Source organism: Macaca fascicularis, chromosome 7 (assembly GCF_037993035.2).
Source record: "Macaca fascicularis isolate 582-1 chromosome 7, T2T-MFA8v1.1".
NCBI classification, from domain to species: domain Eukaryota; kingdom Metazoa; phylum Chordata; class Mammalia; order Primates; family Cercopithecidae; genus Macaca; species Macaca fascicularis.
Window position 1 is genome coordinate 20,327,874 of NC_088381.1, and position 26,797 is coordinate 20,354,670.

Below are 26,797 nucleotides of genomic sequence, written 5' to 3' on the forward strand. Positions count from 1 at the left end.
CTGGTCCCGCCCGCCCGACGCAGGCGCCGCGCAGCCAATCGGCGGCTGCCACACAGCGGCCCGAGCCGGGCTTGGGGGTTGGGACCTCCGGCTGCAGGTCCGCCTAGGCCAGACGCGCGAGCGCAGGCAGCCGGTGTGTGGTCGCGCGCCCGACCTCCGCAGTACCAGCTCAGCCGCGACCCTTCCGGCCGCCTCCACCCCACCTCGCCGCCATGCGCCTTCGCCGCCTTGCGCTATTCCCGGGCGTGGCGCTGCTTCTCGCCGCGGCCCGCCTCGCCGCTGCCTCCGATGTGTTAGAACTCACGGACGACAACTTCGAGAGTCGCGTCTCCGACACGGGCTCTGCGGGCCTCATGCTCGTGGAGTTCTTCGCCCCCTGGTGAGTCCACTCTGCCGGGACGGGGGAAGAAGGGCCGGGCTGGGCCGGGGGCGAGGGCGCGGGGAACTGTTGGGCCTACGCAGCGCCGGCGCCCTTCATTCCTGTGGGCCCTTGCTGCGGCGGGCACATTTCTCATTACCGGGGGCTGGAGGCGCCTCGCCGAGAGCGGGGGAGTCGGTGCTGATCGGGAGAAGGAAAACCCGAAGGCTGCGCGCACGCAGGGCCTCATCCTCACCCTAGTGCTCTTGCGGCACTTCCTATTTGCAGAGGGTTTAGCCACCCCTTCCCCCAGTTCAGTGTGTAGCTATATCGTTTCTGCGTGAGTCAGTATTAACGTTCCTCCAGTCTACAGACTAGACATCCCAAAGCCTTGTAGTGGAAGCGGACGTTTCACCAAATGCACAAGTCCTGGATCCCTAGGGTATTTACTTTCCTCTTACCTCACACTGCACAGCCATTGGTTTCTAGCCAAGGTCACTGAGTGGCTGCAGAATGGTCGTAAGTGCTTTCTTGAGTCAGATAATTTGTCCATCACATGGTGTACAATTTCTCCCTTCAGCTGATCACTTACATCTCAGTCCCGGCAGACACCTCTGTCCAAAAGAAAAGAGTAGGTGAACAAGAATAATTCCATCAGAATCTGTCCATATTGTCCGTTTTAATTAGAATTTCTTTAAAATGTCAGGATTCCAATGAGAAAGTAACCAATATTGATTAAATACTCCACTTTAGGGTGACTTAAATGAACAAGGGTGTAAATTCCTTAGATAGAACTAATTCGAAATAAAAATCTGTTGGGGAGAAGGAAGAGCAAATAAGATTTCTGGCCCAGTCAACTTGAGTGGTTTTTTTAGGGGGGTGTGTGTGTGTGTGTGTGTGTGTGTGTGTGTGTGTGTGTTTAAAACCTCCAGATCATTACCAGGGTAAACAGTGATTCCTTTATCCTTGGGATAGCTTTCTATATATAATTCAATATATATAATTACAGTACTTAATTTTTCCCCTCCTGGCACAGTGACCCTTGGTTTAAAACTATCTGTGTTCAAAAATGTCGGTAAAAGTTGTATATAACTTTTATTTGCTTCAGACTCAGGTCTTCTCTTCTTAGCCTCAATCAACTAGCTAAGAGTTGCACGAAAAAAAGTCCTGTAGTAAAGACCACCTGAATCAAAGTGATGTACTAGAGTTGGCAAATTTTGTTTTCAGCTTGGACAGATTTTGTGTCCAGGGCATTTCTGGGGCTGACAGTACAGATTACACATATGGAGAGTTCTTATACATCTCTGGAACTCATGTTCTCTCTTAGGAACAACTCTTCCCAATTATATAATCATGCTGTTAGCTTTGAGGGGGTGTCACTAAATTTGTAAAAGCTGGGGGTGTCACTGAGTTTGTCAGATCTGAGTGATGCTTTTTACTACAGGGGTCATGCAACAATTTAAAGTAGGAATTTTTGGAGAATAGTGGGCCACTAGAATATTAATTTAAAAAAGGAATTTTGAGGCCGGGCGCGGTGGCTCAAGCCTGTAATCCCAGCACTTTGGGAGGCCGAGGCGGGCGGATCACAAGGTCAGGAGATCGAGACCACAGTGAAACCCCGTCTCTACTAAAAATACAAAAAATTAGCCGGGCGCGGTGGCGGGCGCCTGTAGTCCCAGCTACTCAGGAGGCTGAGGCAGGAGAATGGCCGGAACCCGGGAGGCGGAGCTTGCAGTGAGCCGAGATCGCGCCACTGCACTCCAGCCTGGGCAATAGCGTAAGACTCCGTCTCAAAAAAAAAAAAAAAAAAAAAGGAATTTTGGGGCTGGGCGCAGTGGCTCCTGCCTGTAATCCCAGCACTTTGGGAGGCCAAGGTGGGCAGATCACCTGAGGTTGGGAGTTCGTGGAGAAACCCCGTCTCTACTAGAAATACAAAATTAGCCGGGCATAGTGGCACATGCCTGTAATCCCAGCTACTCAGGAGACTGAGGAGGAGAATAGCTTGAACCCAAGAGGCAGAGGCTGCAGTGAGCCACGATTGTGCCATTGCACTCCAGCCTGGGCAACAAGAGTGAAACTCCATCTCAAAAAAATCAAAAAAACAAAAAAAAAACCACAGAATTTTTTGTTTGAATTGAAAGGGGTCTTTCCTACTTGAAGTTGTTACACGTGCTACCCTAAGAACTACATATCCCATCAGGCACTGACTATCCCAAGAATTGGGTGGATCTCTGCTGTGGTGTCTGCTTTTAATTGGTTTAAAAGAAAAAGTCATCCTCCGCGATGTCAGCAAGGAAGATGAGTTTTCTGAATGAGCAATTTGGAGTTAAAGAAGTCTCCTCTTGAGGTCTTTATTTCTTCACATTCCATTACAGTTTTGTTTGTTTTTTTTTTTTTTTGAGATGGAGTTTTGCTTTGTTGCCCAGGCTAGAGTGCAATGGCACGATCTCGACTCACTGCAACCTCCGCCTCTTGGGTTCAAGTGATTCTCCTGCCTCAACCTCCTGAGTAGCTGGGATTACAGGTGCCTGCCACAATGCCCAGCTAATTTTTTTGTATTTTTAGTAGAGATGCGATTTCACCATGTTGGCCAGGCTGGTCTCAAACTCCTTACTTCAGGTGATCTGCCCACCTCGACCTCCCAAGGTGCTGGGATTACAGGCGTGAGCCACTGCGCCCAGAGTTTTTGTTTGTTTGTTTGTTTGTTTGTTTTGAGACAGAGTCTCCCTCTGTTTCCCAGGCTGGAGTGCAGTGGCATGATCTGGGCTCACTGCAACCTCCACCTCCCGTGTTCAAGCGATTCTTCTGCCTCAGCCTCCTGAGTAGCTGGGATTACAGGCATGCAACACCAAGCCCGGCTAATTTTTGCATTTTAGTAGAGATGGGGTTTCACCATGTTAGGCTGGTGTTGAACTTCTGACTTCAGGTGATCCACCCTCCTCGGCCTCCCAAAGTGCTGGGATTACAGGCCTGCGTCACCTAGCCTGGCCTTGGTATTTTTATTTATTAACATTTCAGCTGGAAATGTTTTCTGACTGCTATATTCCTTTGTACAGTTCAGGAGTACTATCTTACAAGAAATAGTTAAAGAATCCTTAGTAAGAGTAAAATGGGGTCTGGTCCTGTTGTGCATGCCTGTAATCCCAGCAGTTTGGGAGGCCAAGGCAGGCAGATCACTTGAGATCAGGAGTTCAAGACCAGCCTGGCCAACATAGTGAAACCCCATCTCTACTAAAAATACAAAAATTAGCTGGGCGTGGTGGCGCACATCTGTAATCCCAGCTACTTTGGAGGCTGAGTCAGGATTAGAGACCAGCCTGGGCAGCATGGCCAGACCCCATCTCTACCAAAAAAGGACAAAAATTAACCGGGCGTGGTAGCACACGCCTGTAGTCCCAGCTACTCAGGAGGCTGAGGTGGGAGGAGCGGATCACTTGAGCCTGGGAGGTGGAGGTTGCAGGGAGCTGAGATTGCACCGCTGCACTCCAGCCTCAAGGACAGTGTGAGACCCTGTCTCAAAAAAGAAAGTAAAATGGACTTTTTAAAAAAATCTTATTCTCATCACAAAATAGACCTATTAAAGCAAGTTCTTTTTCCACTTTCATGTTTCAAGTGAAAGTGAAAGGTGAAAACTTGCTTGCTTGCTTTTTTTTGAGACAGAGTCTCTGTTGCCCAGGCTAAAGTGCAGTGGCACGATCTTGGCTCTGCAACCTCTGCCTCCAAGGTTCAAGTGATTCTCCTGCCTCAGCCTCCCTAGTAGCTGGGATTACAGGCATGCACCACCACATCTGGCTAATTTTTGTTTTTTGTGTGTGCGTGTGTTTTGTTTGTTTTTTTTAGTAGAGATGGGGTTTCACCATGTTAGCCAGGCTGGTCTTGAACTCCTGACTTCACCTGATTCACCTGCGTCGGCCTCCCAAAGTGCTGGGATTTCAGGCGTGAGCCACTGTGCCTGGCGTAGTGAAAGCTTTCTTTGCAGTTGATTTTGTAGACTAATATTTCCATTATGGAGTTAATCTTCTATATATTTCTAAGGATAAGAATATCTCAATTTCTGTGGGGAAATAACACTATTTAAATGTTTGAAAATATCTGAAAATTTATTGATCAGTGTTAATATTTAAAATTAAGTCCTCAACATCTATTTATGCTATAGATGTGTATGCTACCCTCTAGGGCAGTAGTAATCAATAATGGCCAGGTGCCGAGGCTCACGCCTGTAATCCCAACACTTTGGGAGGCTGAGGCAGGCAGATCATGAGGTTCAGGAGTTTGAGGCCAGCCTGGCCAATATGGTGAAACCTTGTCTCTACTAAAAATACAAAAATTAGCCAGGCATGGTGGCAGGAGCCTGTAATCCCAGCTACTCAGGAGGCTGAGGCAGGAGAATTGCTTGAACCCGGGAGGTGCAGGTTGCAGTGAGCCGAGCTATGCCACTGGACTCCAGCCTGGGTGACAGAGCAAGACTCTGTCTCAAAAAAGTATATATATATATGTGCTAATTTCTTTACTTGTAATTCCCACCCCCAGTTGATCTTTTCAACATCAGCATTTAGCTCAAATTTTTTTTTTCCCTTCCCTGGACAACTAACTGATTGATCCTGCCTCTCTGTTGGCATCTAATAATACTCTGTCACCCCTGCCAGACTGGTGTTCCTATAAGGAAAGGACTATATCAATTTTCTTATCAAAGACACTTGATAAGGCACTTATCAAAAAGCACTTGACACATGGCACACATGATGAAGTGATGATTATTGGGTGAATATATGTTAGAATTCATTATCAACTGCCAGGTGCCATCCCTGAGGATAGGTAGAATTAATTATGTTTTAATATTTTCTAGGGGTGGGTGAAAGAAGTAGTGGTTAATCTTGAAGGATGTATGTTAACTGACTCGGATTTCCCTTAAATACCACCTGAGTTCCATTCCTGGTGGATTTGAAGAGGGGAGTTTCCTCCCGCCTCGTTGAAACTCTTTTTCTGGATTTGATGAGCTTATGGATATTGCCAGAGTTTAAGGCAGTGGATTTTAGTCCCAGCCTTGCAGCTTACACACACACCTGGTTGCTCCCCAGATTTCTAGAGATTCTCAATCTGTAAGCCATGCATACTTTTTTTGTTTTAATGCTCCATGGGTATTTTTGATAAGCATCTAGAGTTGACACCCACTAGCTTGACCTAGTAACTATTGTATGTGATTTTTTTATCTTGAAGTGTTTGAAGATAGTTGAAACGATTAACGCATAAATCTGTTGCCTCAGCCTTGACAACTACTATATATTCAACAGAAATCTCTCTTCTCTCTCTTTATTCTCATTGCTGCCACTCTGGTACAAGCTTTTATTGTCTGCCATATGAAATATACTATCTTCTAGATGGCTTTATTCTTGTCTCTGTTTTCTCCCTTTCTGTCAGTCTTTGACATTGCTAATTGATGTAGTGTTAGTACACATGCACACACATTTATTATCTCAGAAGAGCCCTTTACAGTTCTCTGAATGCATCACGATTACTGGTATTCTTTTATGTTTGCTCTGCTGTCTCCCTCATCTTAAATACCCTGCCCTCTCCTCTCGGAAGCGCTAAATCCTTCAAGACCCAGATCCAGTTGTTACTCCCTTTAAAATACATTTACTATGCAATATTAAAGGAATACAGAGGATATAATGAGTAATACCCTATTTCACACACATAAGATCTTATATCACTGATTTTGAGAGGAACTATCTTGTGTCTCACTGAGAAAGAAATACTACCATTGAAACTATAACATGACTGCAAAACATATCTTAATTTCAGAAAAAAAAATGAATCTGTGAAATACAGCATAAGGAATACCATTTGTTTGCACTCTGTCTGAAAAACATTGCCAGTACTTTGAAGTTCCCTATGTGCCCCTTTACCATCTTATACACTCCTTTATCCTGAATTTTATATTTGTCATTTGGTTCTTTTATACTTTAATAGGCCTCTTGAAGACCTTGGAGAATAAGCTCTTATAGTCCTTTATTTTAAACAAGTTTTGGATGTACAATATCTCCAAGTCATCCATCACTTAATAAAATTACATAATTGACTACTGAAATATATCTGCTCAAGTTTCTTCTCTATTATATTATCTTTCTATTTTTGCTGTCTGTGGGGAGGTTATAGAACTCACCTTCTTAACGTGGTCCCTCTGCAACCCATTGGCTTTTGAAGACGTGATGTACAGCTGGTGCTGGCTGTATATACACTGATTAGGACTTTCTGGGCAGAGGAGCAGGTGCTTCTGATGGCCCTCTGGGAAAGGTATTCTAGTTTACATGTTTTGTTATCAGTTCTCATGGCCAGGTGAGCTGTGTAGCTGTAAAAATCAGGCCTGCCATCTAAAAGACAATATCATACTTGAGACATTACAGGGTTTCAGTCACAATTTTGTCACCTCCGAGACGGAGTCTTGCTCTGTCGCCCAGGATGGAGTGCAGTGGCACCATGTCAGCTCCCTGCAACCTCCACCTCCCAGGTTCAAGCGATTCTACTGCCTCAGCCTCATGATTAGCTGGGATTACAGGTGCCCACCACCACGCCTGGCTAATTTTTGTATTGTTAGTAGAGATGGGATTTCACCATGTTGGCCAGGCTGGTCTTGAACTCCTGACCTCAAGTGATCTACTCGCCTTGGCCTCCCAAAGTGCTGGGATTACAGGTGTGAGCTTCAGTCACAATTTTTAACAACCACAATGCTGGTTTTCCAGGGAATTGTATTTTCCTCTGGGGAGTTCTATCAGAAATGGGATTATTTCTATCTTGTCCTTCATTCAGCCTCATTAATTGGTCAAAAGAGCATTAACCCATTCAACCCTCTTTAATAATGTGGCGTACACTTTTGACTACAGCTTTCATGACTTACTTATACTTTGTATTGAAAAAATAAAGCTGCCCTGGGTTGAGCCAGTACTAGAGTCAACCTCAGTCTAGAGGTAGGACCTTTACCTTCTGAGAGTTCTGGTTTACTGTAACAATAATGAATGTTCATGTGATGATTTTGCTTTTGGAAGTGTCTACTAGCTCAAAGGTAATATTATAGTTTGAGATTCTTCCTAGTGAGACAACATTAAGAAATTCACAGGATTAAACTGAGAATTTGGCTTTTTTAATATGTATATAGGTGTGGACACTGCAAGAGACTTGCTCCTGAATATGAAGCTGCAGCTACCAGATTAAAAGGAATAGTCCCATTAGCAAAGGTAAGTACAGGTGGGTTCTTCACTAACGAATGTGAAGTATTTTAAAAAGTAGTTTGTTGTCTCAGCTTTGTTACTTGGAAAAAAATAACAGTAATAAATTGTAAGATTAACATTCATTTTCTATACTCTTATTCTGCTAAGAAGAGTGAATACTAGTTTCTGGGCAAATACTCAGCTGACTTAGTTTCAAAAGATTAAAAGTAGTGGCTGGGCACAATGGCTCATGCCTGCAATCCCAGCACTTTGGGAGGCCGAGGTGGGTGGATCACGAAGTCAAGAGATCGAGACCATCTTGGCCAACATGGGGAAACCCTGTCTCCACTAAAAATACAAAAATTAGCTGGGCGTGATGGCACATGCCTGTAGTCCCAGCTACTCAGGAGGCTGAGGCAGGAGAATTGCTTAAACCCAGGAGATGAAGGTTGCAGTGAGCTGAGATCGGGCCATTGTACTCCAGCCTGGTGAAACAGCAAGACTCCGTCTCAAAAAAAAAAAAAAAATTAAAAGTAGTGAGACTAAGGAAATTACTGGCATAAGAAGTAAAATAAAATAGACCAGGTGTGGTGGCTCACAGCTGTAATTCCAGCACTTTGGGATGATCACTTGAAGCCAGGAGTTTGTTGCCTGGGCAACAAAGCAAGACCTCATCTCTACAAAAAATTTAAAAAGCTGGGTGTGGTGGCTCACCTGTAGTCCCACCTTCTCAGAAGGCTGAAGCAGGAGGATTGCTTGAGGCTGCAGTGAACTATGACCATACTACTGGACTCCAGCCTAGGTGACGGAGTAAGACCCTGTCTCTTAAAAAAAACAATCCCAGTACATTGGGAGGCCAAGGCAAGCAGATCACTTGAGCCCGGGAGTTTGAGACCAACCTGGGCAACATGGCAAAATTTCCATCTCTACTAAAGATACAGGCAGTCTCCCATAGTACCAGCTAATCAGAGGCTGAGGTGGAAGAATTGCTTAAGCCAGAGAGGTTGAGGCTGCAGTGAGCTGTGATTGAGCCATTGCACTCTAGCCTAGGCAATAGAGCGAAACCCTGTCTCAAAAAAAAAAAAAAAAACAACCAAAAAAAAAAAAAACAGAGTAGTAAAGTATATGGTAAATAAGAATTAAAGGTCAAATATGGAAGGCAGAAGTACAGCTGTAAAGGCTAAAATAATCATTGAGGCTGGGCACGGTCGCTCACGCCTGTAATCCCAGCACTTTGGGAGGCTAAGGAGGGCGGATCACTTGAGGTCAGGAGTTCGAGACCAGCCTGGCCAACATGGTGAAACCCCGTCTCTACTAAAAAAAATACAAAAATTAGCCATGTGTGGTGGCAGGTGCCTGTAATCCCAGCTACTTGGAAGGCTGAGACAGGACAATCACTTGTACCCAGGAGGGCGGGGGTTGCAGTGAGCTGAGATCATGCCACTGCACTCCAGCCTGGGTTAAAGAGCAAGACTCCATCTCAAAAAATAATAATAATAATAATCTATGAGTAAATGAGCTCCCTAAACTGCCATATGATAATCACAATGATGGGAATATGAAAATGATATGAGGATATTGATGAAAATGTAACCAAATGGTCAACTGTAAACTTGTATTTGTTTTTACAATTAAAGTAATGCTTCCAGAATGTTGCCATTCTGTAGTAAACCCGTAGTTGTTCTAGTCTAAAAGTTCATACCTCTGCCAGCCTCAAATAGTTCATATATAAGGCTATTTTTGGAAACTACTTTTAATCCTATCAAGCAGCTTGCCATAGGAAAAGAAATATTAATCACAGCCGGGCACTGTTGTGGCTCATTCCTGTAATCCCAGCACTTTGGGAGGCCAAGGTGGGTGGATCTCCTGAGGTCTGGAGTTCAAGACCAGCCTGGCCAACATTGTGAAACCCCATCTCTACTAAATTTACAAAAATTAGCCAGGCATGGTGGCGGGTGCCTGTAATCCCAGGTACTCGGGAGGCTGAGGCAGGAGAATGGCTTTAAACCTTGGGGCGGAGGTTGCAGTGAGCCGAATTCGCGCCGTTGCACTCCAGCCCGGGCAACAAGAGTGAAACTCTGTCTCAAAAAAAAAAAAAAAGACAGATGCAATCACAATTCCTACCTGTGTGACTATAGACACGTTAATTTTCTGGATCTCAGTTTACGCATCTTAGAGCATAAGGATCATACTTCAGAATCTTGTGGAGATTCAATGAGATAATATATGCAAAGTACTCGTACCTGGGTTGGAGTAAGTGACTCATTCCAGGAAATTATTTTCCTTCTTCCTGATAGGTCTCACTAGATCTGTTATGTTATGGTATAGCCCAGATTCCAACTAGCTCAGGGAACATGTACAAGTATTGGTACCTTTGATACTAGCTCTAGGTGATTTACAAAATCAAATTATATTCCACCTAAAGGATATGTACCTCTATCTATATATCCCCTTGGTGATAGTCGTAATCAAAGTAAGCCACTGTTAATAATTTAAGTGATTTATCCCTCATGTGTTCTGAGGCAGAAAAAAGATGAAGACCACTGCTTTAGCTAATAGAGACTCCAAGAGCAGAATTTAAACGTAACTTTTGCATATTATGTGAGGCCCAGGAATCTCAGTTTTAAAGAATTCCTTAGGCAGTTCTGATGTAGTTAGGCAAGCTCCAGTGTGCCTTTAAAATCTAATGTTCTATGGCATGTATGTCAAGAATTCCTTGATCCCCTTAGGATTTGACCGATCCTATTATTTTGAGAATATAGGAGGAACCTGCAGCAGATACTTGGCTAAGAAAATAGTTTGTGTATTTTGATCTTTAGGTTGATTGCACTGCCAACACTAACACCTGTAATAAATACGGCGTCAGTGGATATCCAACCCTGAAGATATTTAGAGATGGTGAAGAAGCAGGTGCTTATGATGGACCTAGGACTGCTGGTAAGGATCCTGAATTACATTCTGGAAACTAATGTTAAGTACCTTATTCTTTGTAGTGGAAACATAAAAATGTGTTTTTCTACACAGTGTACTTTCAGTCTTAAAAATTCCTCATCTAAAAGGTCAGTTAGTTTGGTGGTAACAAAAGACCTCTCTAAATGAACAGATTATATAAGTAATATAGAAAATACACAAACTTGATTTATAAGGTCAGCTCGACATTTTTTCATTTTACAAATATTTATTGAGTATTTGTAATGGCATATTTAGAATATGCCAGATAGGCCGGGCACGGTGGCTGAAGCCTGTAATCCCAGCACTTTGGGAGGCCAAGACGGGCGGATCACGAGGTCAGGAGATCGAGACCATCCTGGCTAACACGGTAAAACCCCGTCTCTACTAAAAAATACAAAAAACTAGCCAGGCGAGGTGGCGGGCGCCTGTAGTCCCAGCTACTTGGGAGGCTGAGGCAGGAGAATGGCGTAAACCCAGGAGGCGGAGCTTGCAGTGAGCTGAGATCCGGCCACTGCACTGCAGCCTGGGCTACAGAGCGAGACTCCGTCTCAAAAAAAAAAAAGAATATGCCAGATATTCTAAATATACTAGGTGGTTGGTATTTATTGATAAAACAGACAAGGTCCCTACTCTTGTGAAGCTTACATTCTGGGGGATGAGGGAAAGAAGGCAACAAACAAGTTTTAAAAATACAGATGAGCTGGGTGCAGTGGCACGTACGTACCTATAGTCTTAGCTATTCAGGAGGCTGAAATGAGAGGCTCTCTTGAGCACAGCCTGGGCAATATAAGTCAGTCCCCATCTCTAATAAACAGTGTGGGCCGGGCCCGGCCCACACCTGTAATCCCAGCACTTTGGGAGGCTGAGGTGGGCAGATCACAAGGTCAGGAATTTGAGACTGGCCTGGCCAGCGTGGTGAAACCCCATTTCTACTAAAAATACAAAAATTGGCGCTGGGCATGGTGGCACACGCCTGTAATCCCAGCTACTTGGGAGGCTGAGGCAGGAGAATCGCTTGAACCCGGCATGCGGAGGTTGCAGTGGGCCGAGATCGTGCCACAGCCCTCCAGCCTGGGCAACAGAGTGAGACTCCCATCTCCATAAAAAAAAAAAAAAAGCGTATGTGTCTCCATATATATATATATGGATAACCATCTCATACCCATTAGGATGGCTACTATTAAAAAAAATAATAAAATAGGCTGGGCGCGGTGGCTCACACCTGTAATCCCAGCACTTTGGGAGGCCAAGGCTGGCGGATCACCTGAGGTCGTGAGTTCGAGACCAGCCGACCAACATGGGGAAACCCTATCTCTACTAAAAATACAAAATTAGCCAGGCGTGGTGGCACATGCCTGTAATCCCAGCTACTTGGGAGGCTGAGGCAGGAGAATCGTTTGAACCTGAGAGGCGGAGGTTGTGGTGAGCCGAGATTGTGCCATTGCACTCCAGCCTGGGCAACAAGAGCGAAACTCCATCTCACTCACACACACAAAAAACAACAAAATAGCCAGTGTTGGTGTGGATGTAGAGAAATTGGAAACTTTGTGCACTATTAGGAATGTAAACTGGGACAACCGCTATGGAAAACACAGTATGGTAGTTCCTTTAAAAATTAAAAATAGTGCCGGGCATGGTGGCTCATGCGTATGATCCCAGGACTTTGGGAGGCCAAGGCAGGCGGATCATTTGAGGTCAGGGGTTTGAGACCAGCCGGGACAACATGATGAAACCCCTTCTCTACTAAAAATACAAAAATTAGCTGGGTGTGATGGCGTATACCTGTAATTCCAGCTACTTGGGAGGCTGAGGCAGAAGGATCGCTTGAACCCGGGAGGCGGAGATTGTAGTGAGTCGAGATCAGGCCACTGCGCTCCAGCCTGGGGAACAAAGCAAGACTCCGTCTCCAAAAATAAAAAAATAAATAAAAATAAAAATGGAAGGCCAGGTGCGGTAGCTCATGACTGTAATCCCAGCTCTTTGGGAAGCCAAGGTAGGTAGATCACTTGAGGTCAGGAGTTTGAGACCAGCCTGGCCAACATGGTGAAACCCCATCTCCACCAAAAAATACAAAAATTAGCTGGGTGTGGTGGTGCACACGTGTAGTCCTAGCTACTTGAGAGGCTAAGGCAGGAGAATTCTGCTTGAACCTGGGAGGTGGAGGTTGCAGTGAGCTGAGATCACACACCACTGCACTCCAGCCTGGGTGACAGAGTGAGACCCTGTCTCAAAAAAAAATAATAATGAAATTACCATATATATGATCCAGCTTCTGTATACCCACTTCTGAGTATACATTAAGTCCTCACTTAATGTTATCAATAGATTCTTGGAAGCTGTAACTTTTAAGTGAAACAACCTATAACAAAACTTGGTGTTTTTTTTTCCTCATCAATGTTATAGGAAACAGTGTTATTCTAGGACTTGCTGTGCATTCTTTCTCTTGAAGTTGCAGTTTCTGAGAACGTATGAATAATGTTAAGTGAGGACTTACTGTATACCCAAAAGAAGATAGTTGTATACCTATATCCACAGCAGCATTATTCATAGTAGCCAAAAGTTAGAAGAAATCCAAGTGTCTATCAGTGAATGAATAGTAAACAAAATACGGTATATGCATCCAATGGAAGATTATTCAGCCTTAAAGAAAATTCTGACTACATGCTGCTATATGATTCCACTTACATGAGGTAGCACAAATAGTATACAGAATTGTATGTTTAAAAATGGTTAACTAGGGCCGGGCACGGTGGCTCATGTGTGTAATCCCAGCACTTTGGGAGGTCAAGGTGGGCAGATCACGAGGTCAGGAGTTCAAGACCAGCCTGGCCAGCCAACATAGTGAAACCCCGTCTCTACTAAAAATACAAAAAATCAGCCGGGTGTGGTGGCAGGCGCCTGTAATTCCAGCTACTTGGGAGGCTGAGGCAGGAGAATCACTTGAACCCAGGAGGCGGATGTTGCAGTGAGCCAATGTTGCAGTCGCGCCATTGCATTGCAACCTGGGTGACAAGGGTGAAACTGCGTCTCAAACAATCAAACAAACAAAAAAAATGGTTTAACAAGGCTCATGCCTGAATCCTAGCACTTTGGGAAGCTGAGGCAGGTGGATCGCTTGAGCCTAGTAGTTGGAGGCCATCCTGGGCAACATAGTGAGACCCCGTCTCTATAAAAATACAAAAAGCTAGCCAGGTGTGATAGTGCGTGCCTGTAGGCCCAGCTACTCAGGAGACTGAGGAGAGAGATCTGATTGACCCTCCTGGGAGGTCGAGGCTGCAGTGAGCAATGATCATGCCACTGGACTCCAGCCTGGGTGACAAAAGGAGACCCTATCTCAGGAAAAAAAAAAAAAAAATTGGAAACAAATGTCCATCAATTTTGTAGTTGTGTCTGGTTAAACTGTGGCACTTTTATAGTGAAACACTATGCATTGTAAACAATGTTTCTGTTAAAAAGAAAACAAAACTTTTTAAAACAATAATAACGCTATGCCACTGTAATAAAAGGTTAAAGTAGCTCTTTATATATAATTGCCTGTTTATGCATAAAATGTCTGGAAGGATATACAAGAAACTGAAATCTTGGCTGGGCGCAGTGGCTCATGCCTGTAATCCCACCCAGCACTTTGGGAGGCCAAGGCGGGTGGATCACGAGGTCAGGAGATCGAGAACATCCTGGCTAACACGGTGAAACCCCGTCTCTCTAAAAAAAATACAAAAAAGGCTGGGCGCGGTGGCTCAAGCCTGTAATCCCAGCACTTTGGGAGGCCGAGACGGGCAGATCGCGAGGTCAGGAGATCGAGACCATCCTGGCGAACACGGTGAAACCCCGTCTCTACTAAAAAATACAAAAAAACTAGCTGGGCGAGGTGGCGGGTGCCTGTAGTCCCAGCTACTCGGGAGGCTGAGGCAGGAGAATGGCGTAAACCCAGGAGGTGGAGCTTGCAGTGAGCTGAGATCCGGCCACCGCACCCCAGCCTGGGCGACAGAGCAAGACTCCGTCTCAAAAAAAAAAAAAAACCAAAAAAAATTAGCTGGGCGTGGTGACGGGCGCCTGTAGTCCCAGCTACTTGGGCGGCTGAGGCAGGAGAATGGCATGAACATGGGAGGCAGAGCTTGCAGTGAGCTGAGATTGCACCACTGCATTCCAGCCTGGGCAACAGAGTAAGACTCCGTCTCAAAAAAAAAAAAAAAGAAACTGAAATCTTATATGGAGGAAACTGGGTGACTAGGGACAAGGGTGGCAAGAAAATTTCGTCATATACCCTTTTGTACCTTCTGAATTTTGAATCATGAATAATTGCCTTCTCAAAAATTATAAATAAGTTGTGTTGTTACAACTTTTATTTTGACTTCTAAGATGGAATTGTCAGCCACCTGAAGAAGCAGGCAGGACCAGCTTCAGTGCCTCTCAGGACTGAGGAAGAATTTAAGAAATTCATTAGTGATAAAGATGCGTCTGTAGTAGGTAAGTAGCAAATATTAAACCGTGCCACAGAATCATCAACTTGATTTCCAAAACCCTCCATGTCTGGGAAAGCCACAGAATTAAAGCAGTTAAGGAAACCTTGGGGCAGTTGAAAAGGCAACTGACAGAATTGGGTTAGCAATTAATATAATGTACTATAGTGCATTATATAATTAGTATATAATGTAATTATAATGTGGGGGCAATTGGTGTTTTATTTGGGTGGGTTTGTGTTCTTATAGATGTGAAGGTTTAATTTCAATTAAAGGACTAGGAGGGGTGGGCATGGGAGAAAAAATAAAGGACTAGGATAGGAATATCTTCAGCATTTTCTAATGCTTCTTAAACTGAGATTTAACTCATATAATAAGGTAGTTATGACTGAAAATAAGGTTTTAAGGTCGGAAGATACAAGTAAATAATACAACTCTGCTATTTTCACAATAATTAGGGAACTTAAAAGTTAAAATCAGATTGCTAGGATTTGTCTTGTTTTTGCAGCATTCATTGCTTTCTCATGTGTTGCAATATCTCATTTTTAAATGACATGAGCAAGTTAAACACTTTCTGCATCTTAGATGTTCATTGTTTTGTTTTTTAAATGTGATATAATACATTTGACTAAAAAATAAATATAAACATAAAAGCTATGTTTGCACTTCTCTTAGTCTCCTAATTACTGTAATAAAACTGACTTTTGCTGGGCGCGGAGGCTCACGCCTGTAATCCCAGCACTTTGGGAGGCTGAAGCGGGCAAATCACCTGAGGTCAGGAGTTCTAAACCAGCCTGACCAACATGGAGAAACCTTAGTCAGGCGTGGTGGCACATGCCTGTAATCCCAGCTACTTGGGAGGCTAAGGCAGGAGAATCGCTTGAACCCAGGAGGCAGAGGTTGGGGTGAGCCAAGATCGCACCATTGCACTCCAGCCTGGGCAACAAGAGCAAAACTCTGTCGCAAAAACAAAAAACAAACAAAAAATACTGACTTTCTGGCAGCAGAATATGGTTTACTGTTTAAATTTGGCCAAAAGCCACTTTTTATCACCTAAATTTTACTGATTCTTTTTATTTTACAAGGAGTTAGCATGTATTCATTAAACATTTATGTTTTAGTCACTTTAGTCACTTTAGAAATGAGTAGTTCTAAAGACAAATACAGAGAAAGAAAAAAATTGGGTGAAGTGGTTTACAGTTTATTTTGAGGTATCATCTTAATCCTTCTGATACCTGAAACTCTTAAGTTAAGCAATTTGCCCGAATTTGTTCAATTATGGGAAAATAGAATGAAGACTTGAACACTGACAAATTTTCTCCCTTGGCTCTCTCAAGAAATGTGTCCGTAAAGGGTAGAGGGAAAATTCTCATCCTAAATATTGTGCCTGTCTGAGGTAGTCATGACAAAGCAGACCCAGTCCTCAAAATAGAACGAAACCCTTGAAAAATAGACGTTTACGGTTTGGAATATCTATCTGTTAGCACTTATTGCTTCTTCCTTGTGTTTAATATTTTCTGTATAGGTTTTTTCGATGATTTATTCAGTGAAGCTCACTCTGAGTTCCTAAAAGCAGCCAGCAACTTGAGGGATAACTACCGATTTGCACATACGAATGTTAAGTCTCTGGTGAACGAGTATGATGATAATGGAGAGTAAGTGATTGAGTTGAATCTCCGGACGAAGTATTATTGTGTGAACTGGTGTGATTGATTGACTGATTGATTGATTGGGACAGGGTTTCACTCTGTCACCCAGCACTTTGGGAGGCTGAAGCGGGCAAATCACCTGAGGTCAGGAGTTCTAAACCAGCCTGACCAACATGGAGTGCAGTGGTGTGATCTCTGCTCACTGCAACCTCCGCCTCCCAGGTTCAAATGATTCTCATGCCTCAATCTCCTGAGTAGCTAGGAGTACAGGCACGTGCCACCATACCTGGCTAATTTTTGTATTTTTAGTAGAGACAGGGTTTCATCATATTGCCCAGGCTGGTCTCAGATTCCTCTGCCTCCCAAAGTGCTGAGATTGCAGGCATGAGCCACCGTACCCATCTGAATTGGTCATTTTTATACCTAATTTTTCCCAAGGGTTTATTGAGTACTTTCGAGGCATTATGCTACATGCCAGAAACTATTGCTGCCTTCAGGGAACAACCCTCTATCTAGTAAAGGGAGATTGTATACATGAACATATGTAAAAATGAAAGTATAAGTATATATAGAACTATATGCAGAGTGGTTAGAAGTACAAAAGAGGGAGTGATTGTTTTTCTTCTTTTGGGGTAGGTGGGTAATATCAGAAAAATTCATAGAGGGGGTGACTCTTGAAGGATGAGGTTTTTTCTGGAAGGTTATAGCCTTTGAAATAAAAATTATTCCAGATAGAGCACCAGGAGTGAAGGCCTTGAAATGTAAGATAGCCTAGGCATGTTGGGGCCCATAGTACTGCTGGAGTATTGTTTGTGATTGAGATAATGAAAGATAAGATTGGAGTATTAAGCAAAGACCAAATTATAAATTTTAAGTGCCATACAAAAGAGCTTAGATTTTATCTTTTAGACATTTGAGAGCCATTGAAAGACTCTGGGCTGGGGAGTAATGCCTAGTGTTCTATTATTGGAATACTAAGCTTGTGGGAGTGGTAGCCTCCTGCTCAAGGTCATTGCCAAGGTCTGATCTTTCACAAAAACAATTTACAACCTCCCACATAAATGGGTTAAATTTGTGAAGAAGTCACTGGCAACCACATGATAATGGTTTGAAGGGGGAATGGTGAAAGGCATTCAAAGGATTCTAAGGAGAATTCCAAGGATTCTAAGGAGAATCTAAACTGAGGATGACTTGTGAGAGTCTAAACTCGGTCAACAGCATTGGTGGCAATGGATAGGAAGGAGTGAGTCACTAACCATGTGTGAAAAGGAGAAGATTTAGAGTAAGTTTGAGTTTTTTGTTTTTATTTTTTTCAGACGGAGCCTCACCCTTGTTGCCCAGGCTGGAGTGCAGTGGTATGATCTCGGCTCACTACAACCTCTGCCTCCTGGGTTCAAGTGATTCTCCTGCCTCAGCCTCCTGAGTAGCTGGGATTACAGGTGTGCACCACCACACCTGCCTAATTTTTGTGTTTTTAGTAGAGACAGGGTTTCATCATATTGGCCAGGCTGGTCTCAAACTCCTGACCTTTGGTGATCTGTCTGCCTCAGGCTCCCAAAGTGTTGAGATTACAGGCGTGAGCCACCACACCCAGCCTGCTATTGTTTCTAAAGGTTTGAAAATCTACTCTAACCCCCTTTTGAGATAATGAAAAAGCTGAAGACCAGAAGGATAAATTGAGACCTGGTCCAATGTGTTTGGAATTAGTTGGGGAACTATGATTAGAACCATGTTCTCTTAATTTTCCAACCCAAAATGTATTAAACCCTATACCCAATTATTGCACTTAAGATTAAGGTGGTTAGCATCTTAGTGTTAATGAGAATGTCATGTTGCTGAATCTGTGGTACTAGAAAAGAGTCCTTGTGTGCTTAGATATTGCTAGTTAAAAGTGGCAGCAAAAGTAGATAGTCTGAGCATTATATGAAACATGGGGGCTCCGCCTGTAATCCCAGCATTTTTGGAAGCCGAGATGGGAGAATCACTTGAGCCTGGGAGTTCAAGACCAGCCTTGGTAACATGGTGAGACCCCCATCTCTATAAAAATTTTTTTTTTTTTTTTTTTTTTTTTTTTTTTTTTTTTTTTTTTTTTTGAGACGGAGTCTCGCTCTGTCGCCCAGGCTGGAGTGCAGTGGCGCGATCTCGGCTCACTGCAAGCTCCGCCTCCTGGGTTTACGCCATTCTCCTGCCTCAGCCTCCTGAGTAGCTGGGACTACAGGCGCCCGCCACCGCGCCCGGCTAATTTTTTGTATTTTTAGTAGAGACGGGGTTTCACTGTGGTCTCGATCTCCTGACCTTGTGATCCGCCCGCCTCGGCCTCCCAAAGTGCTGGGATTACAGGCGTGAGCCACCGCGCCCGGCCCTAAAAATTTTAAAAAATAAAAAATTAGTTGTGCATGGTGGTGCACACCTGTGTTCTCAGCTATTTGGGCAGCTGAGGTGGGAGGATCACTTGAGCCTGGGAGTTCAAGGCTACAGTGAGCTATGATCATACCACTGCACTCCAGTCTGAGCAACAGAGTGAAACCCGATCTCAAAAAAAAAAAAAAAAAAAAAAGGATGGGAGACAGTTCTACTGTTATCTGCCTACTGAGACTTTTTTTTTTTTTAAGGGGTATCATCTTATTTCGTCCTTCACATCTGACTAACAAGTTTGAGGACAAGACTGTGGCATATACAGAGCAAAAAATGACCAGTGGCAAAATTAAAAAGTTCATCCAGGAAAACATGTGAGTACTTCTTTGTATCTTGTCTGGGATTTATTTGCTTTTTAGTTTGTTTACCTCAGTTATTAAGCAGAGCTATATTTTGGCTTAAACGGTCTATTCGGGGGGATTGTAATAATAATAGTTTGAGTTTACATTAAAGCAGTAATGTATGGGTGTTAGAACTCCTGTTGTCATCCTGTAAGGTATATATTGCTCAGTACTTGTCCTAAATGTTGAAAATCTCTTTCCTTCATAAATGCTATCAGTTACTTTGTGGCAACTTTATGATATAGCTAAAAACTTGCCAAGCCAGTTGATAATGGATTATTTCATTTCAGTTTTGGTATCTGCCCTCACATGACAGAAGACAATAAAGATTTGATACAGGGCAAGGACTTACTTATTGCTTACTATGATGTGGACTATGAAAAGAATGCTAAAGGTTCCAACTACTGGAGAAACAGGTAATAAGAATTATGTTTTTCCCACATGGACAAGTTTACCCAATGTATAAACAGTCCCTTCTAACTATCTTGTTGTTTCCTTAAGAATCTGTAAAACAATAAATGGTTCCTTAAGAAGCTGTAAAAAAAAAAAAAAAAATTAAAATTACTGTCCTGTTACCATGTGTGGTATAAGAGCAGGAAAGAATGGGAACATTTGGCTTCCAAAAACTACATTTGAAGCCATAGGACAAATAACATAAACTGTTTTCAAAATCTGTTGGGCATGTATTTCATAGGTGTTTCTTTGCTTTGTGACACAGTGACTCTAAGTAGAAGGTGGAAATTTGATATAAAATGCACTTAAACATTGTGCTTACTTGCACATTTAGACTCTCAGTGCATTTTACCTTTACAAATTTTCTTTTCAGATCAGTCATTATGCCTAAAACAGATTTCAGTTGTATATTACAGCAAGATTTAGCAGGAATGCACCAGTTGATTGGGCATCACCAATTTGCCAGTGAAGTTCAGTAAGGCATTGAAGTATATCATAACCCTGTGTCAGGGCCCAGAAGCTCAGACTGTTCAGACTGATTCCAGAAGGCTAGAACTATAGAAGTTAGTCTTTGCTTTCCAGTCACTTGCTGCTTAGTTTCAAAAGTGCTTGACCACCCTGTATAGTCTTGGCACAAATGTCTCTTGTTTCCCACAGGGTAATGATGGTGGCAAAGAAATTTCTGGATGCTGGGCACAAACTCAACTTTGCTGTAGCTAGCCGCAAAACCTTTAGCCATGAACTTTCTGATTTTGGCTTGGAGAGCACTGCTGGAGAGATTCCTGTTGTTGCTATCAGAACTGCTAAAGGAGAGAAGTTTGTCATGCAGGAGGAGTTCTCGTGAGTTGCTAGTTGGGCTTTGATTCTCCAAGGCATTTATTAAAGCCTTTTATACTACAAAGGATTTCTAAAGAACAATAACCCTGGAATGTGAAGATAGGTCTTTTAATCAAGACCTATGACTGTCGTTTTTCTCAATTTAAATATAGATACTTTAGGCCAGGCACAGTGGCTCACACTTGTAATCCCAGCACTTTGGGAGGCCAAGGCGGCGGATCACCTAAGGTCGGGAGTTCGAGACCAGCCTGACCAACATAGAGAAACCCCGTCTCTACTAAAAATACAAAAATTAGCCAGACACAGTGGTGCATGCCTGTAATCCCAGCTACTTGGGAGGCTGAGACAGGAGAATCGCTTGAACCTGGGAGGCGGAGTTTTCAGTGAGCCAAGATCGTGCCATTGCACTCCAGCCTGGGCAACAAGAGTGAAACTCTGTCTCAAAAAAAATAAATAAATATAAATAAATACATATCGATACTTTAAGGATTATGATCCTTAATGAATTCTGAAAACTAATGAAAGGATGGCAGGTTGGAATTCTTACATAATTCCACTTGGTCATTAATTGCAGATAAAGGCTGAGTACAGTGACTCACACCTGTAATCCCAGCAATTTGGGAGGCCAAGATATGTGGATCACTTGAGGTCAGGAGTTCGAGACCAGCCTGGCCCACATGGTGAAACCCCGTCTCTATTAAAAATACAAAAATTAGCTGGGTGTGATGGTGTGCACCTGTAATTCCAGCTACTAGGGAGGCTGAGGCACCAGAATCACTTGAACCCAGGAGGCAGAGGTTGCAGTGAGCCGAGATCACGCCACTGTTCTCCAGCCTGGGTGACAGAGCAAGACTGTGTCTCAAAAAAACAAAAAAAGATAAGATTGGACAACCTCCTTTGGGCCAGATGTGGTTGCTCACACCTATAATCCCAGCACTTTGGGAGGCTGAAGCAGGAAGATCACTTGAGCCCATGAGTTTGAGGCCAGCCTGGGCAACATAGCCAGACCCTGTCTCTAAAAAATGGAAAAATCCAAAAAAAGATTGAACAGCCTCATTGATACGGATGTCATTTCAAACCAAACCATTCCCCCCTCATCCCTACAGAATGTATTTTCTTTTTGAAATACCACATGAGTCTAAAGTAAACTCAGAATCAGGAAGATCTTAAGACCCCAGAAACAATTTTTATCCTCACTTTCTGAGATTTTGGGAGATTGAGACAAGAGAAAATATTCCTTGTGAGACAATCAATAAAATGAAATACTGTAAACACACACTATCCTCCAGAGCAATAAGACCTGGTTCTTTTACAAAAATGAATCTCTAGCAGACCAATGATTCTTTCTCTGAACTTTGAAATCCACAAAGAACACACTAGAAATAAAAAACGGTTTGTTTCTTCAGTCTGTAGTTCTGCATATTGAGAGATAAGAATTCCCCTTTTTTTTAGCCTTGAAAAGCTAAAATACATAGTAACTGTTCAAAGCAATTGCTATAATTTTCTCAGTGGTGGGAACAGATTAACAAGCCTTACCCTTGTTTTCCAATTGTAGGCGTGATGGGAAGGCTCTGGAGAGGTTTCTGCAGGATTACTTTGATGGCAATCTGAAGAGATACCTGAAGTCTGAACCTATCCCAGAAAGCAATGATGGGCCTGTAAAGGTGAGGTACTGACAGCCTCATCAAGCTATGAGCAATTGCCTCTCCTCGTTTCTTTGTTCCAAAACTGTGGGGTCTAAATGAAGACTTCATTGGCCATCTCTTTTTTTTTTTTGTCCTTACTCCCTGAGTCATAAAATAAGCATTGGCAGGCCAAGCGGTGGCTCATGCCTGTAATCCCAGCACTTTGGGAGGCCAAGGCAGGCAGATCATGAGGTTGAGAGTTCGAGATCAGCCTGCCCAACATGGTGAAACCCCATCTCTACTAAAAATACAAAAAAATCAGCCAAGTGTGGTGGCGGGTGCCTGTGTTCCCAGCTACTTGGGAGGCTGAGGCAGGAGAATCACTTGAACCCGGGAAGCAGAGGTTGCAGTGAGTCGAGATTATGCCACTGCACTCCAGCCGGGGTGACAAGAGTGAAACTCCATCTCAAAAAAAAAAAAAAGCATCGGCAGGGCTCATAATGCTTGGTAGGGGCAAGAGTATAAAGCCTGCATAGAATTTTCTGATGAAATTTATATTGGGCTAAGTTACTCTTGAGGATAGAGCAACCCCTAAGAACAGTGTGTTACTTTGAATTTTTTTATAGAGATATGGTCTTACTCAGTTGCCTCAGCCTTCTGAGTAGCTTGGACTGCAGGCATGTGCCACCAAGCCTGGCTTGAAATTACTTTAAGGAACGGTTGGGTAGCACTTCTATATCCTGTAACTTCCTGAACATAGTTTGATAGGTGACAGACAAAGGAACGAGTTGGTATCTAGTGAATGACAACATCTTTAATCTGTAAATGTGATTTGGGTTTCTATGACTTACTTTCCTTGGTAACACATCAAATTAGAGAGGGATTGGGTCTAGAAACAAATACAGCTTGTGAATTTATTTTCTTATGTTACCTTACCAACTAGAGATTCTTCTGTGTTTTCCAGGTAGTGGTAGCAGAGAATTTTGATGAAATAGTGAATAATGAAAATAAAGATGTACTGATTGAATTTTATGCTCCTTGGTGTGGTCACTGTAAGAATCTGGAGCCCAAGTATAAAGAACTTGGAGAGAAGGTAAGTATGAACCCTATTCTGAGGATAACATTTGAGCGGGAGCAAAGTTTATAAATGTATTCAGCATTGGCTCATTTGCTTGGTTCCTAAGTACTTGTAGATTTTTTTTCCCAATTACTTGCTGTTTACTCACTTTCTCTTGACTGCCCCCTAGTGCTCCAGCCTGTGCAGTGCCTGAGATACCCACTTTTAACATTCCATTCCTCAGGCTCAATCTAGATAATAGTTCAAAATATCTAAGAACTTCTGAATTTTGGTAATGGCTTACATGAATCCATATGGTTCTTCATCTTAAAACATTTGACTTAGCCCCTGTAATGTCTTATTTAGACCAGGTAAATTTGAAGGTGGCAATATGTAGTCTTAATACAAGAGAAAAAAGGGAAGCTTGTGGAAAGTGAGGTACTACCATCTGCAAAGCACTCTTCCCACCTGAACAGCAGTTTATCTGCTGGACTTACAGGTGCGCACCACCACACCCAGCTAATTTTTGTATTTTTAGTGTTTGAAGAATGAGATTGTTTTAAGTCTTGAATTGACTTAAGTGTCCCTCTGTCACTGAAAATTTGAAATGTAAACATTTAACCTGTTTTATTAACAGCTCAGCAAAGACCCAAATATCGTCATAGCCAAGATGGATGCCACAGCCAATGATGTGCCTTCTCCATATGAAGTCAGAGGGTAAGTGGATTAAAAATTAACAAAAGTGTCTAGGCAATTGATTGGAATAAAGCTTGTAACCACCAGGAAATCATTACTAGACACAGTCTTCATATTCCAGTTGAAGGAAGAACCACTGATTCCTTCTTGGCTTAAGAGTTCTGCACATGAGCCCACATAACTGCTTCAAATTAATAAATGTTTCTTTCCCCAGTTTTCCTACCATATACTTCTCTCCAGCCAACAAGAAGCTAAATCCAAAGAAATATGAAGTAAGTGAATTGTCCCATATCCCCACAAATACATACACAGACATAAACACACACTCTTAAACATAGTTCTTTAATTGGGTTGGTTTATTTACTTATTTAATTTTATTTATTTTTGAGACGGAGTTTCGCTCTTGTTGCCTAGGCTGGAGTGTAATGGCGTGATCTCGGCTCACCGCAACCTCCACCTCCCAGGTTCAAGCGATTCTCCTGCCTCAGCCTCCCAAGTAGCTGGGATTACAGGCATGTGCCACCACCCTGGCTAATTTGTATTTTTTTTTTTTTTTTTTTTTTTTGAGACGGAGTCTCGCTGTGTCGCCCAGGCTGGAGTGCAGTGGCCGGATCTCAGCTCACTGCAAGCTCTGCCTCCCGGGTTTTTACGCCATTCTCCTGCCTCAGCCTCCCGAGTAGCCGGGACTACAGGCGCCCGCCACCTCGCCCGGCTAGTTTTTTGTATTTTTTAGTAGAGACGGGGTTTCACCGTGTTAGCCAGGATGGTCTCGAACTCCTGACCTCGTGATCCGCCCGTCTCGGCCTCCCAAAGTGCTGGGATTACAGGCTTGAGCCACCGCGCCCGGCCGTATTTTTTTTTTATTATTATTATACTTTAAGTTCTAGGGTACATGTGCATAACGTGCAGGTTTGTTACATATGTATACTTGTGCCATGTTGGTGTGCTGCACCCATCAACTCTTCATTTACATCAGGTATAACTCCCAATGCAATCCCTCCCCCCGCTAATTTGTATTTTTAGTAGAGATCGGGTTTCTCCATGTTGGTCAGGCTGGTCTTGAACTCCTGACCTCAGGTGATCTGCCCACCTTGGCCTCCCAAAGTGCTGGGATTACAGGCGTGAGCCACCACGCCAGGCTAATTGGGTTTATTTAACTAAAAACTGTTTAAACTCTCATGGTCAGTATATGTGGCTGCTAATGTGCTTTTACAAACTCAAAAGTCTTCCTTTTTGGAGCAGATCAGGGTTATTTAAAAAGTTACATTTTTAAGGTAATCTTTCTGTTTTCAGGGTGGCCGTGAATTAAGTGATTTTATTAGCTATCTACAACGAGAAGCTACAAACCCCCCTGTAATTCAAGAAGAAAAACCCAAGAAGAAGAAGAAGGCACAGGAGGATCTCTAAAGCAGTAGCCAAACGCCACTTTGTAAAAGGACTCTTCCACCAGAGATGGGAAAACCATTAGGGAGGACTGGGACCCATATGGGAATTATTACCTCTCAGGGCTGAGAGGACAGAATGGATATAATCTGAATCCTGTTAAATTTTCTCTAAACTGTTTCTTAGCTGCACTGTTTATGGAAATACCAGGACCAGTTTATGTTTGTGGTTTTGGGAAAAATTATTTGTGTTGGGGGGAATGTTTTGGGGGTGGGGTTGAGTTGGGGGTATTTTCTAATTTTTTTTGTACATTTGGAACAGTGACAATAAATGAGACCCCTTTAAACTGTCTTACTTTCCACAAGATTGAGAACCAGGTGTTCTCTGCACACTATCACTGTTCAATAGAGCTTTCCTCAGTGATGGAAATGCTCTGTAATCTACACTGTTCAGTACAGGTAGCTATGGAGCATCTGAAATATGGCTAGAAACTACATTTTTAGTCTTCATTAATTTAAATAGCAATACAGTTGCTACCATACTGATCACTGCAGCTGTAGACTGACTGACTGGGTCCATAATCACCTCAAAATTCTTTCACAATTTATTATCTCTTTCTCTCCTTACATGTTATTGCCCAGGCCTACCCTGGTGATTAGAGAACAGGTGAAGGGCTTTTCTTGTTAGGCTGTCCATGCCCTAAGGATGGGTTCCTGTTTATCCTTGCCACGCAGCTAAGCTTACTGCATATTTATACCTCCCAAGGACTGTTCTCTGCCCAGAAATGCCCTGTCAAGGGTGTGGCATCACAAGGTTTCATCCAAGTTGTTTCAGGAATTGCTGACACTGCTGGGTGCAGTTCTATCTCCCAAAGCCTAGGGTGTGGCCCTTTAACCTCCCCCTTCAGTAGAACTGGGAAAGGCGGTATCATTCCTAGTTATGAGTAAAGCATCCACTTTCTTTTGTAACAATGAGGAACAGAAAGGACTGAAGAGTGATCTTTTGTCCAACTAAACCATTTATCTCCTTTTGTAGGTAAATTCAAATCCTGCCCAGTTATAGTTTTCAGTCACTGGATAATTTGAGGTAGGAGCGCTACTTTAGGTGATCCTAGGAATTCCTATGTTCAGAAAAGAATTTTCTTCCTACTATATAAATACAGTATGTAGCTGTCAATTTTAAGATGAATTTGTCAAGCCTGTAATCCCAGCACTTTGGGAGGCCGAGACGGGCGGATCACGACGTCAGGAGATCGAGACCATCCTGGGTAACACAGTGAAACCCCGTCTCTACTAAAAATACAAAAACTTAGCCGGGCGAGGTGGCAGGCGCCTGTAGTCCCAGCTACTCGGGAGGCTGAGGCAGG

The 26,797-nt window shown here is 43.1% G+C and overlaps 1 protein-coding gene across 2 annotated transcripts; it reads left to right on the forward strand.

The window, feature by feature from the left end:
• Nucleotides 1–110: 110 nt before the first annotated feature.
• PDIA3 (protein disulfide isomerase family A member 3) lies at nt 111–25,777 on the forward strand. 2 transcript variants are annotated; one of them, XM_005559378.5, is made up of 13 exons: nt 111–379; nt 7,512–7,590; nt 10,383–10,500; nt 14,875–14,982; nt 16,501–16,630; nt 19,237–19,353; nt 19,671–19,796; nt 20,491–20,673; nt 22,226–22,334; nt 23,260–23,388; nt 23,990–24,069; nt 24,263–24,320; nt 25,342–25,777. In XM_005559378.5, exons 1-13 carry the CDS (start codon nt 213–215, stop codon nt 25,453–25,455), a joined length of 1,518 nt encoding a protein of 505 aa, XP_005559435.1. In that variant the 5' UTR covers nt 111–212; the 3' UTR covers nt 25,456–25,777. The 2 variants fall into 2 exon arrangements, with proteins under 2 accessions (XP_005559435.1, XP_005559436.1); XM_005559379.5 differs by lacking the exon at nt 24,263–24,320.
• The last annotated feature ends 1,020 nt before the right edge of the window (nt 25,778–26,797 follow it).

Excerpts from the sequence above, each read along its gene's own strand:
- PDIA3 (XM_005559378.5), top strand. The coding sequence starts at position 213 with ATGCGCCTTCGCCGCCTTGCGCTATTCCCGGGCGTGGCGCTGCTTCTC. Across the intron at positions 14,983-16,500 it reads TAAAGATGCGTCTGTAGTAG|GTTTTTTCGATGATTTATTC; the intron begins GTAAGTAGCAAA and ends TTTTCTGTATAG. Across the intron at positions 19,797-20,490 it reads TCCAACTACTGGAGAAACAG|GGTAATGATGGTGGCAAAGA; the intron begins GTAATAAGAATT and ends TGTTTCCCACAG.